The sequence below is a fragment of the Pygocentrus nattereri genome, chromosome 11, assembly GCF_015220715.1.
Source record: "Pygocentrus nattereri isolate fPygNat1 chromosome 11, fPygNat1.pri, whole genome shotgun sequence".
Lineage (NCBI taxonomy): Eukaryota > Metazoa > Chordata > Actinopteri > Characiformes > Serrasalmidae > Pygocentrus > Pygocentrus nattereri.
In genome coordinates, this window is record NC_051221.1 from 33186046 (window position 1) to 33202717 (window position 16672).

The following is a 16672-nucleotide window of genomic DNA, read 5'->3' on the forward strand; positions in this document are numbered from 1 at the left end:
AATGTATACTAATTAACTTTTTTGTTTGTTCTGTATATATATATATATTGGTATATATCCAATTAATTCTAAAAAAAATTTGAAAGGTGGACTCATGAGACCAGCGCACACGTGTGCACTTGCAGATGTATTGACAAACTGTGTTTACTAGTGGGGGAACTTTTCTGCCAGTGACCAATAAAACCTCATGCTAGAAACATCATCCATCCTGAAACACTACCACCAGCAGATATTACAGTTGCAGGAACTAAGCCTTGCAGTCAATAAAGACATTATGTCCATTTGTGGTGTGGCTAGATCAGGCTTCTCTAAGATACAGTGAGATTCTTATAAAGCAAGAAGGCCTACAGTTCTGTGTTAAAATCAGAGATGTAAATATTACCAAACTAGATAGGTGATAATATCATTCTAAAAATGGAAATGTGAAGCCATTTGGTCACCATATTGGTACTCCCAGTCTGTGCTGTAAAACAAACAATTTAGGATTTATGTAAACATTCCCAAAAAATGCAGTAGTAATTAAAATGCCAAGATGTGTTGTGAATTCCTGCAGCAATATCCAAAATAAGGACTGTGGCAAGACATTGCTTTGTTGCGTGTTAAGTTAGGAAGGCAATTAATAACAGTGTAGGCTAATGTACTCTATGAGCTCCATTATTTAATTGAGTAACTGACTTTGTAAATGATGGTGCATATGCAGGATTATGCCAAAGCACTACAATATACTTCAAAAGAATTATGTCTTTTACTAGCCTATTAGTTTTGCCATCTGGGGTCTGAAAACAAAAACAGGAAAAGAACAATATATAATGATCTATAACTAATCCTTAATCCTTAATGATATTTTTTCTCTGTGCAACTTACAAATGAATAATAAATTTGACTAGTTATTATTTGTGTCTCCCTTCCAAAACATTATCAAATGTTAACTATGCTGTAATGTCTACAGCATCTTTGACCCCCTCACTGCATAATTCAGGAATACAAATTGAGCTTACTATAAACGTTCACCACAAGTGTGGTGCAATACTGATATCTATATTTTTGAGCACCTTACTGATTTATAAACAGTGAAATTATGGTGTGAATGTGAAGTGTGAAAGAATACTCACATTGTGAATGTGTTGTGAATCGTTTGTGTGTGAGTATATTGAGGTCACATCGACAAGAGCAAATGTTGAAGAGATCAGCAATCAATTTGCTATCTCTGTACCAAAATGTTGAAACATAATTATGCCTGAGTGACTGCCAGCTGCCTCTTTTGCTGTCAATGTAGCACTTCATTTAAGCATGTCAACTGACTTTTATTTAAGAATCTACAATACAAGTTTTGTAGATTGTGTTATTTGTATTGTGACTTTGGCTAATAGAACTTACTACAAATGTGCTAGTGAGTTCAGTTAGCCCACACAATGTTTATACTATAAAACCGTATGGCTGCACAATGATACCAGAATCATATCAGTATTGACAGATACTTGTTTTATATATATATATCTCTACACACAAGTGTCTCGCTGTTCGCTGGGGCTCAGTCATGCTGGAAGAGAAAAGGGCCTTCCCTAAACTGTTCCCACAAAGTGTACAATTGAAAATGTATTGGTCTGCTGAAGCATTAAGATTTCTCTTCAATGGAAGTAAGGGGTCTAGACCAACCCCATAGTGTTATCCCTCCTCCACCAAGCTTTACAGTTGGCACAATGTAGTCAGATAGGTTACGTTCTCCTGGCATTTGCCAAACCTAGACTCGTTCATCAGACTGCCAGATATAGAAGCATGATTTGTCACTCCCCAGAATATGTTACCACTGCTCCATTGGCAGTTTTACACCAGTCCATCTTTTACTTGGCATTGTTCTTGGTGATGTAAGGCTTGCATGCAACTGCTTGGCCATGGCAACCCATACCTTGAAGCTCCTAGCACAGTTTTTGGGCTGAGGTTAGTAGGTCAGAGTAGGTCTCTCTCTCTGCAGTTATTGAGCCAGCAAAGCATTGGTGACTTTTATGCGTTTTGCATCCCAGCACCCAGTAGTGTTTTGTAACTTTATGTCGTTTTACATGGTCAAATTGCTTTGGTTCTTAAACAAAAACACTTCCAGTTTTTAATAATACCACTCAGAGTTGATATGTACACCTGTGGCAAAGGGACTGGATGGATCACCAGCATTCAATCATAAAGTGTTGTCCAATACTTTTGTCCATATAGTATATTGATCTTGGCTCACTATCCATATTGGCGCAGCCCTAAAACATTGTAACAAAATCAGCCTATTTGGTTATAAAGAAATCGGAATTGATCCATGGCGCAGAGTGTAGCTTGTGGTGTGTTCTGCTTTGAAGAGCTGTGTGTAAATCTCTCACTCATATTCACACATACAGAGTCCACACTCACACAGTGTTTAGTGGAGTGGGTTGGTTATGTAATAGCCTCTCGTATGTTCTCTCCACTCTGATGGTTCTTGGCCGAGCTCTGCTAACCAGACACACCCAGCGCAGAGACGCTGTGTGTGATTAGAAATGTGTCCTTGGGTTTTGTGTGAACATGTTGGAGTGTTTTTGTTTGGTATGTGCATGCATGCAGCCTGAAGGCAGTTTGGGTACTGGAATAGATGTATGTATGTAACAAGCATATGAGTGGTGGTGCGAGTATGTGAGTGCTGTTTATTGCGAGGCAGTCCAGCTGTAGCTATAGATACGTGTGCATGGAATAAACATGTGAGTGCTTGTGTGAGTGTTTGTATTGTATTACTGCCTTTGCTTTGCTGTGGGGATCTCCAGAGAGCAGATGAAGGGACTGAGGGAGGGATCGAGGGATAGGAGGAGGGATAGAGGGATGGAGGGATGGTGTGTCTCTCGCGTTTCTCTCCAGCCCTGCAGCCGAGGCTGTTCTCCCCACTTTTCTGCCACATGGGTGAGGGGCGCCACACGCAGCCCCCCAGGCAGGTAACAGCAGGATAGTATAACAGGTCACGGTGAACGACAAACGGCCCACCCGCCTGCCTCAGAATGTGTGTGTTCCCTTGTCTGTGTGCGTGTGCGTGTGTGTTATGGAGGCTCTCACCTGTACCTGTCATATATCCTTTCCCCGTCTGCCGTGTTTGCACTGTAACTGTCTGTTTGTTGCCCCCCCAATGTCCTCCTAAAACCCCCTCTCACACACTCTCTCTTACGCACACTCTCACACACCCGCTGGTTGCTATGCCAACAGCCCACTTTCCAGGTGGGAGTGGGATGAGCAGAAGTGTTCTGGAGAATTTGGGTTCATTCTGCCCCCTACTGGTGTAAAGTCGCTCCTTTTGCTGCTCAGTGCTCAAGCTGGTTGGAGAATTGAAGCTCATTTCCTGAGCAAATAGAAACTAAGCAGTTGAAATAGGTGAGTATTTTTAGTAAAGATGGATCATACGGCCAGTAACTATATCCAGCTTGTGAGAATTAAAAGGAGCCAATATTACATGTCATCTAGTTTTTAGAAGTAAATAGTTCAATGGGTCAGCCTACAGGAATTTGTATTCGCCGCATTATGTTCACATTAAATAGTCCTTATATGCAAAGCCAAACTCCCATTCATGCTGAAGTGTTTCAGTCTGGACTGCTTTCTGAATGAGGCACAATATGTCAGAACAGAGTTAACGTATATGTATCAGTCTTAAAAGCACAGTAAGAAAAACAGCCTGTTTAATTCTATGGGATAATGAGTCGTTACAACATGGGCATACAAAATGAACTGACTGGTTTTGCTACATAAAACCACACAAAAGCAGAATGAAATAAAATGCAAGGAAAATGTAGGATGTGGGCCTTTTAAAGACAATGGAACCAATTTCCCAGATACTTTATATAAAAACAGCATGGAAACTGTTTTGTATACAAACTGTTTCATACATTTTTATGCACAATTCTGCATTGTATTCATTGTTGAATCAGGTGCTGAGTTCAGAGTAGGCTGGTGCTAGAGGATACTGTTGATGATTTACAAGTAACATTATAAATGATACTTCAAAGATAATTACTTCCTTGTTAGGAAAGAAAATGTAACTAGAGAGGATTCAATTCATTGTTAAAAGATTAGCAAATAATTTTAAATTATATACATGTTTAATGCTTTGTTTCCTTTTCTGTTAAAGCAATGGATTGTTACATCATATTAATAAGGCTATGGTAGAGCAAATTCCCCACTGTGCAAATACTGCTGCAAATAATGAGAAAAGCCTCAGCAAAATCAAGCAGTTTAGACCGCAACAGTCAGAACACAAGGCAATCCGGGTGGGACTGATTTGTTTATGGTTTTGAACGCCCCATGTCACTGCTCACAGCTCATATTTCTTTCTCTCTCTTTCGCTCTCTTTGTCTCTTTCATCACTATCCCCACTATTGCTTATTGACAGTACATTACATTATCACACCCTCTCCAGCAAATATGAACCAGAACTGTTGAGTATTTAAAGTCACTACTCTCTTTAAACTTCTTCCCTTATGTGCCCTTTTCCTTTCATAGACAATAGCAGCCTTCACAGGGAGCAAGGCTTCAGTCACGATGAGTTAAATATCCCTTAGTGAATTTCAAGGATTTGCTCTGTCGCTTCCTAATAAATAAGGAGGGAGGGGAAAACAGTAAGTGTGAGGGAGTGTAAAAAAAAGAAAGGCCTTGTTTTCTTACTTTCTTTCTCTCTTTCTTCATATTTCACTGCCTCACTGTTAAGGTCAGCATTCAGAAAGACCACACCCCCTACTTCCCATTGCTCTCTCCCCTCATACATCTTCCACTGCAGTCTGTCTTACTCTCATCAGATTTCTCACAGCTCCGTGTGTGTGTGTGGGCTCCGCTACAGAAATCTATTACATGAACCAATTAACAAATCAACTAACCAGTTAGCAACTAATGAACCAATCTACTAATTTGAGAAGCACTCAATTATGCTAATTAACCAATGACTTCACACAAATGATGAATATTAACCAATTTAACCCCCTCCTAACCCCTTCCCCAACTCTGTCTGCCTGTCTTTTGTCTCCCTGTCTGTCTATCTGTCTGTCTGTCTATATGGAGTTCTGTTCTTCAGTTTGAATGTCTGTCTTTGTGTCTGCGTCTGCTTGTCTGGCTTCGCTTGCTTTATTTGTGACTTTCTGGGTCTGTCTGTGTGTCTTCGACACTACTGCTGTGCTTATATCATTGGTTTAATGAGTGAATTTAGCTCTATAAATGACAATAAAAACAAAAAATAATCGTGAGCATCCACGTTTGTGTCTAAAATGTGTTGACAGACAGACAGTATATGGGTTTTTGCTATGAAACCCATCACTACTGGACTTGTGTACCCAGCACCCCTGAGGATCAGAGCTGGCCTGAATCTGGACTTGGGCCCTTTCCCGCTCTTTAGACTGTTGGGGTCAACCTTGTGTGGTTCAACTTTCAACTGAATGAATTCTAGATAAATAAATAGCCACAAATTCAGTTGTGAATAATGAATTTCAAGCTCTAGATTTCTTATTTCTCTCTTCTTTCTTCCTCTCCCCACCATTCTAAAGATGCATGTCGCACCCTGACCAAACTGCCCCACCCTTGTCTGTCCGTTTATCCGTCGGTCTCTATGTCCGTCCTTTGGGTTTGCCATGTTCGGTTTGTTCTCTGCGTTTCTATTCTATCCTTCTCTTTTGTCTTCTAGATTCACCTCTCTCTCTCTCTCTCTCTCTCTCTCCAGCTCTCTCTATTGTAAAACAATTGCTTCATCCTGGTCTTTCTTTTCTTTGTCGAACTAATCTAGAATGTATTCTGTTTCTCTCTCCTTCTCCTTTTTTCCAGCATATGCGCTCTCTTTTGCTAAGCTCTCTGTATGCTCTGGTTTTGTTTACTGTTTTCAGTTCTTTTCTCTTCCTTTCTTTATTTTTTATCTGACTGACCAGATTAAGCATTTCTTGTGTTTCCAGGCTTCTCTTGCTCTCTTTCTTTCTTCCTTTCTCCCTCTTCCTCTCTCTCTCATCTCTCTTGCAGCTCTGCTCCTCTGATAATTCAGCGCTGGTGTAGTCGATGTCTCTCTCTCTCATGATTTTGTTTGACTCTGTAGCCTCAGTTTGTAGTCATGCTAATAATATGCAGCCTATCTTCTCTGACACAGAGAATTCTCTCTGTTTTTCTTTCTCTCTCTCCTCCTTTTTCCTCTCTCTTTCTCCTGCGGTTGCTGTCTGAGCTGTCCACCCGTTGTCTTTCTTTTTTCTCAGTACCTCCATTACTTGTCTTTTTCCTGTGACCAATCCATCTCTCTTTCTCTCTCGCCTTTTCTCTCTCTGTCACTTTATCAGTGTTTAACAGTTCATTGCTGTTGTCTCTTACTGTGTCTTTACCACTCAGTCCATTCCCTGCATCACATTCATTATGTATGACGTAAACTCTCTCTCTCTCTCTCTCTCTCTCTCTCTCTCTCTCTCTTTGACCCTTGCGTTGGCTCTGTTTTCACTCTTACGTTGGTTAGTTCTTTGCAGGGTTTGGCTCTGTTCACTAGTTCTGTAAGTCCCGCTGACCTGTAAGAAACAGACCACTCCACATTCAAACACAGCTTGCAGATTCATACCTGCTAAACTGTAAGAGATGTTACTGTTTCACAGCTTTCATTCCTTTGTAGTTTGCTCTCTGCTCATGTATTTGTGATGTTCGTCAGCGTTCTTGTATCACCCATGCTCAAAAAAACAAATCATATGTTCTATAATCTGTGTGTATATTTGATTGTGTGTCTGGTTGGTTTCTGAAATATCTGTTTGTGCTAAAATGTTTTGGCTTATTGCATTGGTTTTTGAATTTGATCATGCTTTGTCCTTAAATTGTTTTGTCTGTGAGTGTAACCCAGTAAAAGGATGTGATTTGAAATATTTTTAGTTGCATTTTTGGTGTTGTTTTTCTCTCTTTCCAAATTCTGGATTAGGCATTAGCTTCTCACTCATCTGCTGGTTTATAATTATTTCTATGATTGATTTATTTATTTTTTGCAGAACTTAATCTTGTTGAGAGCTCAGGTTTTCATCACATGCTTACTGTCTGAACTGTGTGTGCAACTCAGAGAAAAACTAAATATCATTTTCTGAAGTTTATGTGCTCCAGTCAGAATCTTAGATCTGGATTTTCCATATTGGGTTTGTTTGATGAGACAGAGCGCCTTGGGCCGATGAAGGGTAAACTGAACTACGCGCACTGAAAGATAATCTTCCTCGTCTGGATAATCATTCTGTCTGTCTCTGTCTCTCTGCCTGTCTGTACGTCTGTCTCTCTGTCTGCAGTAGGAATATGGGAAATAAGCCAGCCAACAGCCCTAAGGGTCAGCCTCCAGATGCTGATGGACATTCCTCTGTCTCTGACCTAGCTAACTCGCTCACCGGAGACATGGTGATGGTAAGAGTGCATGTGTGTTTCATGACCTCGCTTTGTGTTCCTCATGCTGAGTCATATCTGTGAGGACTGAAGTTTGCCCACTCCAAGCCAGAGTTTCTTATCTAGCACTGCACTTCCAAGGAGACTCAGGGGAGATGAGTATGCGTCTGTCTGCGAGGTTTTGTTTGTCTGCTAGAATCACTCTATCAGTACCCGACATTATCACCAACTCCTCAGTTCAGAACAAGTTTCGGGTTAACCTACTTCAGTTTGCAATACACTGCACAGTGCTCAAGTAATTAAATTAATTGTTTTTTTACACTTCTGTTGGTACATAATGGAGTGCATTGGATTCTTTTTTCCTCCGTGTTTAGTTGTCTCCTGGCTCGGATGAAGACCATGAAGGACCAGTCAGCGAGAAGTTAGGCAGGATTCAGTTCAGTGTGGGCTACAGTTTCCAGGATTCTACTCTTACTGTCAAAATCATTAAAGGTCAAGACCTGCCTGCTAAAGACTTCTCTGGAACCTCTGACCCCTTTGTAAAAATATACCTGCTGCCTGACAAAAAGCACAAACTGGAGACCAAAGTGAAGAGAAAGAACCTTAATCCTCACTGGAATGAGACATTCCTGTTTGAAGGTTTGTTTCTAATTTTAGCTTTGCAGTCACACTCAGGCATTGCACTGTTCTTAGAAACACACTTTGGGTTGGTTTTGGACGTTGTCCAAAACTCCCTCATATTTGTTTATGAATCGCACAAACTTAACTATGACAACTTAACTGTGAACTGTTACTCTGTTTCACAAGCCAGAATTCGGTCGCATGAGTTTGTTCTGGAATATCATAATAGGTCGCCCCCAAATATCCACAATTTTACCTTTACTATGCATTGCAGCTACCTTGGATTTATTAATGCATTACTTGACATTGTTTGTTACAGTATAGATTTGGAAAGTCTATAATTTGTATCCACATCCACATAGCAGTTGTCTTTTAATAGTGTACCACTATCTGTCCACTCATGAGGCATATTGTAGTTACCTAAATTTGGCTTGTTGAGTTCTGAGAGACATATACTGTCTTGTATACTTGACTATTTTAGTTGGCAAAAATAGTTTATTGCAGACCATTAAAAGTACTAGGTGACTGTAGATATACCATTAACATTTCTGCCCCACTTTTCGGCTAGGGTTTCCATACGAGAAGGTGCGAGAGCGGACATTGTACCTTCAGGTGCTGGATTATGACCGCTTCAGCAGGAATGACCCTATAGGTGAGGTGTCCATTCCACTAAACAAAGTGGAGCTGGGCCACAACCAGACCTTCTGGAAGGAGCTGAAACCATGCAGTGATGGGAGCGTGAGTGGCTTATCTCTATCAGACCAGTGGGAATGGCCGTGCTTTAAGTACAGTTGTAGAGATATTGGGTAAACTAGCAAGTTCAAATGAAACTACTGCGTACATTTTTAGAAACAGTTGATCATTTGTGCTGCTGTGTGATGCATTGCTTATTCTGTCTTTGGTGACACAGAGTGATGATTTAGATACTTTTTGAATATTTATAGTCAAAGTAAAATACATTTTTCCTTCCATACCATAATATATTACCAAGAGAAGCACAGTATTGTTGAGGGTTTCTGTGATACCTGTACATTTTCACTTGATAATAACTGGGGTGGAAGAAGGACAAAGAGGTATTACCACTTAATATTATTTATCCCCACTCACTGGAGCACTGTGATGTAATCAAAAATCAGAAGATGTTTCTGAGGTGGCCAAAAGTCATTGCAATTAATGAAGGATTATGGAAAGACAAGAATTTTGTCTTTTAAATGACATAATGGATTGTGCCTGATTTGATCAGGATACTAACTAGTACTACTAACTAGTAAAAAAGTTCATTTTGAATTCAGGTAAACTTTTAGGTTTTTTTTTTGTTTGTTTGTTTTTTAACAGGACAGTTATCCCCTCTTATAATGTATTAAGTTCCATATCTCCTGATACCTGAGGTTGCGCTGAATTGGGGTTCATACAATACTTGATGTTAAGCACATGTTCATTTGGCATAGAAAAAAGTGACACAAATATTGACAGAAACACTAACCCTAACTTACAGGCTAAGGAGACTCTAGTTCTTATCCATGCCACCTTTCTCCAAAAACTGGTTTCAGCCCATCAAAGTGGTAACACCACAGAGCAACTTTCTTTAAACAAAGAAAATAAACGTATACTTTAGTATTCTATACATTGAATTCTAGTCAAATCCATAAAATTGCTAAAGCCAGGTACTGTTGCTTTAGCCTGTTATTGTTAATTGGCTGTTTAGTTGGGATATTTTAAATGCCTTTATTTGTGTGGGAAGATGTTCCCTGTGAAGCTTCTGCACAGCCTTGTCTGTTTAATAATATCGTTATTGAAGATTGCTCTTGTCATATAAGTAACAAAAAAATAGATGAATAGATATAGATGAATTACTACATAAACGTCAGCAGCCATAGTCTTGTTAGACATGCATCATACATGTGTTTTATTGTGAATTGTTATTTAAGACATTTTGTTTTTGCATTTAGCTTTGGTAGTGACAAACTGGTGTAGGCATGAACTGGGTAAGGTTCAAAGGGATTATGAGTATCAAAAAGAGAATAAAGATGAAATAGCTCAGAGTCTCTATCAGATATTATCCGCTCTTATGAACAGAAGCTTTAGATCCCTGGTGTTTGTGTGGGATTAATTATTAATGATAGGAATATTTGTTTGTGTTTGTAGGGGAGTCGAGGAGACCTGCTTGTTTCTCTCTGTTACAATCCCACTGCTAACACCATCACAGTTAACATCATTAAAGCACGCAACCTAAAAGCCATGGATATCGGAGGCACTTCAGGTACACATGCAAATGTAGATAAACAACACACACACACACACACACATGAGCTTACATATATGAACATACAGAATACTTTCTGTATTGATTTCTTTCTCTGTTTAGCCATTAAATGTATATTTCTGTTGCTAGTGACACTTTAACTTATCCTTCCTCCAGTTTCAGATAAGTGACAAAAAACAATATCAAAATTATTTTGTCCTGACAGTTTGTAGATCAGTTCTTGGAAAGCTGCACTATGTTAGATTTGGGGATTTGGACCTCTCTGTTGAAAATGTGTAATTGCATGCAACATGTAGAAGAATTTAGTACCTTTCATTGTGACTCAGACCCTTTACCTGAGCTGATGAATCTGACATTTGTGAGCAGGTTGAAATTGTATTGAGAGAGAATTCAGCCAAAACTTGATGAAGAACATGATGATGTTAGTGAACTATGTACTATGTCATATATCTTTATTAGTGTAATACTGATTTCACATTTGACATGTACACATAAAGTTGTAGGATCTATGCAAAATCCGACCTGACACATCTGACTTTAAATTGATATTTCCGGCATTACAGGATGACTCGCAGCACTATTAGAATTTAGAACATTTTACCGTGTTTTTTCTTCTGACTCAGTTATCTTACTTCTTTCAATTTTAACAGGAAATCTTACACAGTGCAGCTTTGAGACTTGAAGTATGTGAAAACAACTGATGAAGCAGCCATGCATTTGAGGGTTAAACAGTCTGTCTTTTTCACTTACTGTTTTGCTTTGTCTTATTTTCATGCTACATTGCTCTGTCTCCATTTTTCCAATTTTTAACTTCACTGACCTCAGACATTTCAAAGCTGATCTGCAGTCTCAACCACACGTATATACTGATCTCACAGCAATTGTAGCAAACGCTCTCATCTCTTCACTCTGACTCCAGCTCAGATTGATCTTCCACTATTACCCAGCTATTTTGTCCTTTGTATTACCTCTGCTTTCATAACCTTTACACTTTCACTGAGCTGTGATTTCAAAGTAGGAGGGCATTACAGAAGTGGCCAGTGGTTTCATGGAGAAACATCAGTAAATTTTTAAGGAAACAAATTTAGAGTAAAGTGGAGTTAAAGTCGAGTTTTACCTGGACTAGAAGATCAATGTAAACATGTGCTGGTTTGACTGACTTACAGATAATGACCTGTATCTTTGACTGGCTGCAGATCCCTATGTGAAGGTGTGGCTCATGCACAAAGACAAGCGTGTGGAGAAGAAAAAGACAGTGACCATTAAGCGCTGCCTGAACCCTGTCTTTAACGAGTCCTTCCCCTTTGATATCCCCGCACATGTGCTCCGAGAGACCACCATCATCATCACCGTCATGGACAAGGACCGGCTGAGCCGTAACGATGTCATTGGCAAGGTAAAGTACACAAACAATAAATATGTTCACTCATCAAAAGAATATCTCCAAATTTAATGTTGTCATAATAACATATTTGCATATTGTAGTAGTATAGAATAGTATAGTGTGTTTTTATGTAATATTATGGCTAAGATTATTAGGGCTGGCTAATTAATTTATTGATAAATATCATTAATAATGTTGAATTTATAATTTTTTTGGTTACACTTACTATAGTGTATAGTTACCCTATACTATAGGGTGCTGTTCATAAGGCAACATGACACCTACATAAGCTTGTCATGACAACTGATATAACCCTACATAACTGTTTATAAATGCTTCTTCTAATAAGTGTCATTTGCTATAAATGTTACATTTGCCAATTTTGATCAAAATCAGCTAAAGTAGCCTTTATGACAGATGACGCCTGTTGTAATAAACATTTATAAACAGTTATGTAGGGTTATGTCAGTTGCATTGACAACCTTATGTAGGTGTCATGTAACCTTATGAACAACTACCATATGTGTGTGGTGAAAGCTGGAGCTCCAAGTATTGAAAACGCAAGAGCAACCATGATCTCTTATTAGAAAGATGGAGTTGATATTAATGTGTGCTTTCATGGACAAAAGTATGTGGACAACCCTGCTAATTATTGAGTTCAGGTGTTTCAGCCACACCCACTGTTAAGAGGTGTATAACATAGCCATGTGATTTCCATAGACAAACACTGGCAATAGAACAGGTTGCACTGATGAGCTCAGTGATTTTAAACATGGCACTGTCATGTGAGGCCAACTTTGCCACAAGTCAGTTCATGAAATTTCTGGCCTCCTAGATCTGCTCAGGTCAATTGTAAATGCTATTGATGTGAAATAGAAGCATCTAGGAACAACAACTGCTCAGCCACAAAGCAGTAGACCACACAAATTGTGCATTTAGAATAAAAAATCTTCTATCCTCTGTTGCATCACTCACTACAAGTTTCAAACTGCCTGTGCAGTCATAACTGGTTTTGCAGGACAAAAAAGCTGTAAACAAGATTACTATGTGTAATCTTTAAAGCATGCCACTGGACTCTGGAGCAGTGGAAACTGTTTTTTGGAGTGGTGAATTATACTTTGTTATCTGGCAGTCTGCTGGACAAATCTGTATTTGGCAGATTCCAAGTGAATGCTAAATACTGGAATGCATAATGCTAACAGTAAAGTTTAAAGTAATAATGGCCTGGGACTATTCAGGCTAGGGCCCTTAGTTCCAGTGAAGGTAATTTAATGCTACAGTATACAAAGATATTTTACAAAATGATATGTCATTAATTTTGGAGAAGTCGCTTTCCTGTTCCAACATGACTGTGCTCCTGTACATAAAGACCTCCACCCTATTTGTTAACACCTTTAAGGTAGATTGCAATGTGATAAAGAGCCAAACCCTCTTGTCCAACATCAGTGCCTCACCTCACAAATGCTCTTTTGGCTGAATCAGAAGCCTTCCCAGAAGAGTGGAGGCAGTTAAAGCCACAAAGGATAAGCCAACTATATATTAATATGGTTTTGGAATGGAATGTCCAGCAGGCTCATAGAAGTGTGGTGGTTGAGTGTCCACATACTTTTGGCCATATACTGCATGCATTACAAAGCAGAATGTTCATGAACCTGTGTATGTGTTGCTTCCTGTATCAGATCTATCTGTCATGGAAGAGTGGCCCGGCAGAGGTGAAGCACTGGAAGGACATGTTGAGCAGGCCGCGCACCAACGTGGCGCAGTGGCACGCCCTCAAAGCCTGATCGCCCTCACTTTGTCCCACCCCCCCACCCCCCACACACCTTTGACCCTCGAGCCCCAGCCCCACCCTTATGCACAAGACTGACTCGCTGCCAGACTGCAAAACACGGGTACTTTTAGCCATCCACTCTCGTAACCTTTAACTTTCAACCTTGAGCTTCTTTCTTTTTCTCACCTCTTATCTTCTCTTTTTCTCTCTTTCTTTCTCTCTACTTTCTCTCACTCCCTCTGTCTCTCTTTTCTGCTCTTCCTCTTTCATCTAACCCTTTTTAAATCTCTGCTGTAATTTTGGTAACATGTTTTGTTAAGGTCTGCATATCAAGTGATCTTAAGCCTTCAGTTACGTTATCCAAGTAGCTCACCTTTTGTAACTCTAAGCAAATAATAAGTCTTGACTTGTCAGTGTACCTGCTGTTACACTTGAACAGTGACTAAAGTTAAATGAAGCCATTTAAAAAAGCTGTATGCAAACTTTAATGTAATGTGTTACCAATGTTTAATTTTCTTCTTATACCTCTTTCACTTTCCACTGAGCCCAGCTCTCTGTTTATCTGTGTGAGTGTATATACTCATTCTCTAGAGGTCACACGTCGCTCCTCTGTCTGCTCCTCCTTGGTTCGCATGCATCTGTCTTGTTTTCTGTCCTCTTATCTCCCTTTCTCGTGTTTTCTATCCTCCACTCTCCTTCTCGCTCCTGTTTTTGTGGGTCAGTCTTCACTCTCTCATTAACTCCAGGCAAGAGCCTTCGGGCGCTCAAGGGAGCTCATTTATCAGCCATCTTATGGACTTTTTCAAAACTGCGCATAAGAGGAATTCTGGGAAGTGTATTTTCTCCAGACCTCAGACATCCCTTGTGAATCTAAGGCCTATAGGTCATATTCATTTAATGCATAAAGTGTGAATGGCGGGCCCTCAGATATGTCCTTTGTTGCCTTTCCTTTTTGCTTCTCATCACCATCTCCATTCTTAAATTCATTCATCCCAGTTCCTCTTGTTCTTCTTCCATCTTTTTGAATTGTTCCGTTATCTCATCTCCGGTCTGTCCTTTCTTCTCCTTCTCTGTCTCTCTCTCTCTCCCCTCTCTATTTCTCTTTCTTTCTCTTTGTCCAAATGATAACCTGTCCTTCTGTGTGACGTCTGTGTGACCCTCTTTTCTCTATCCCTCTCTCTTGATCTTTTTTCTCCGTGCTCTCTCTATCTTTAGCACAACAGTAGTAAATTTCCCTTTTTTCCTGGGACACTTTGTCGTCTGTGTGCTGTGGGTGACGTGATGTAGCTCCAACAGAAATATTATTTATCTTACTGAACTCTGAACCCAATCGGGATGAAGGAAAAACCACAATTCCGAGACATTGTGTTCCTCTGCAACATTCAAAGGAAGAGATGTAAAAAAAAAAAAAAAACAAACAAAAAAAACACACACACAAAAAAGCTTGATGTCATTTTTTTTTTCATAAAAATAGACATTCGAAGAAACCAATCAAAATGTTCTTCCAAACTTGCCGTGAAAATAGAAGCAAAAAGCGAGTTTGTTGAGCCGCGCTGTGTGCCCTATCAGGGCTTCTGTAGTGTACGCTGCTCTGTGCTTGTGGTTTTCTTTCTCTTTCTTTCACTTGCTGATGGGGACACATCTCTGCAGGAATCCTTGAGATATACAGTTCCCCACAAAACTGCCTTTACCTGAGCGTGTGTGTGTGTGTTTGTGTGCGTGTGTGTAATCACTGATGTGAAAAAGCAGTCAAAGTGCACGATTACCCTTTTCTCTTTCTTTCTCTCTCTCTCTCTCTCTCTCTCTCTCTCTCTCTCTATCTCTCTCTCTCTCTCTCTAGGACCTGTGGGGAATTGTGGTTGATCTGCACTTTCTGACAATGTAATAATGATGAATATAATAATAATTGTTATAACAATAATGTTTTGTATTTTAAGGGAGGGGTAACTCAAGGAGGGTGCAGCAATACTCGGAGGCTGGGCTGGACAGGACAGCACTGATAAATAAGAAATTACTCTCTCCTTCTCTCCTTCTCTATCCCTGTCTCTCTATCTACAGTAATGTGCAAAGGTTTGGGCACCCTTGGTCAAAAAGATACTTTGGCAAGTGGATTTGATCCCTCTGTCTTTTCTGGTCTGGCCAGGAGTCCATCGAGTCTAGTCATTTGATGGCAACAAAAGAAAAGTAACATCAGAAGAAGAAGAAAGAGAGCGAGACATCGGCATACTTACACAATAACATTTATAATTAATCTATATACACTAATACCACTTTGTGTGAGAGAGGAGGTGGCTGAATCTCAATTATGCATGCAGGCTGCTCCCAGTCTCCCAGGCCACAATGGTGCTGAGGAGTATGTGTGTGTGCGCGTTTGTGCTGGTGCTAAAATGATGTTGTTGTGAAGAGGACTGTTGCTGTGGGGTCACCAGAGGCGCAGTGGGGGTAAGAGAGAAGTGGAAACAGAAGTCTCTCTCCTCCTTTTCAGGCCCAGGCCTCAAGATAAACCCGTTTTCCGCAGGGCTCTTCGAGTATATACCTTTTCCCCCTTAGAAACCACCAACGCTTAATTGAAGCTGCAGGTCAAGTGCAATAATGAAATCCCTCTTTGACTTACCAGCCCTTTGTCCACAGCGGACGCCTTTTAGATAAACTATTCAGTCATGCGTTCTATTCAGTCTGCAAGGCTTTGTCTGTGTGTGTGCAATTAGAATACCAAACTAAATATGCTTGTCCTGGTCTGCAGCATGGAGCCTGTCTGGCCATGTCCCCTGATATATTGCGTCAGCTGTGCTGTATTGGTTTCAGACTAGAGGAAGGAAATGATAGAAGAGCTGTGCGTGACCTACATGCCAGGGTGAGAAAGTGCTGGGCCAAAAGCGAAATGATAATTACACCTAAACAAGACTGAATGCACTTTACATGGATCTAGACACAAAGTCAGAGAGTCAGACGGTTTTTCTATTACAAGCTATCAGATATCAGTAAAAGAACGAGGACAAGATTGCTTATCTGTGTTCTGAACTGCAGCAGGGTTTGACTGTAGATATGTTTAGCTTTGAGAGCCATAGAAAACGTGCACACAAGGGCACAATAGCAATGATGGCAATGCGTCTCATTGAGGACACTGGCTAAATCTCTGACTCAATTCCTGACCTTTGCCCGTACGGTCTGAACTGCGGTTTTCTAGCATGGCTACAAAACGCTGAACTGACTCTGTCTCAGGAACTGCAGTGTCTTTCAGTAAAAACATAACTGAGGCATCTATAAAACTCTTTCT

At 40.1% G+C, this 16672-nt stretch overlaps 1 protein-coding gene across 3 annotated transcripts in view; it reads left to right on the top strand.

Annotated features, from left to right (window-relative positions):
• Positions 1–14868, top strand: part of syt7a (synaptotagmin VIIa) — a 131493-nt gene extending 116625 nt beyond the window's left edge. For all 3 annotated transcript variants that reach the window (XM_037542828.1, XM_017706711.2, XM_037542827.1), the window contains 6 exons: positions 7266–7377; positions 7731–7995; positions 8546–8715; positions 10123–10237; positions 11437–11636; positions 13304–14868. In XM_037542828.1, the coding sequence (XP_037398725.1) occupies positions 7266–7377; positions 7731–7995; positions 8546–8715; positions 10123–10237; positions 11437–11636; positions 13304–13408 (967 nt within the window). In that variant the 3' untranslated portion in view covers positions 13409–14868. The remainder of the gene's footprint in view (positions 1–7265; positions 7378–7730; positions 7996–8545; positions 8716–10122; positions 10238–11436; positions 11637–13303) is intronic.
• Positions 14869–16672: the final 1804 nt, after the last annotated feature.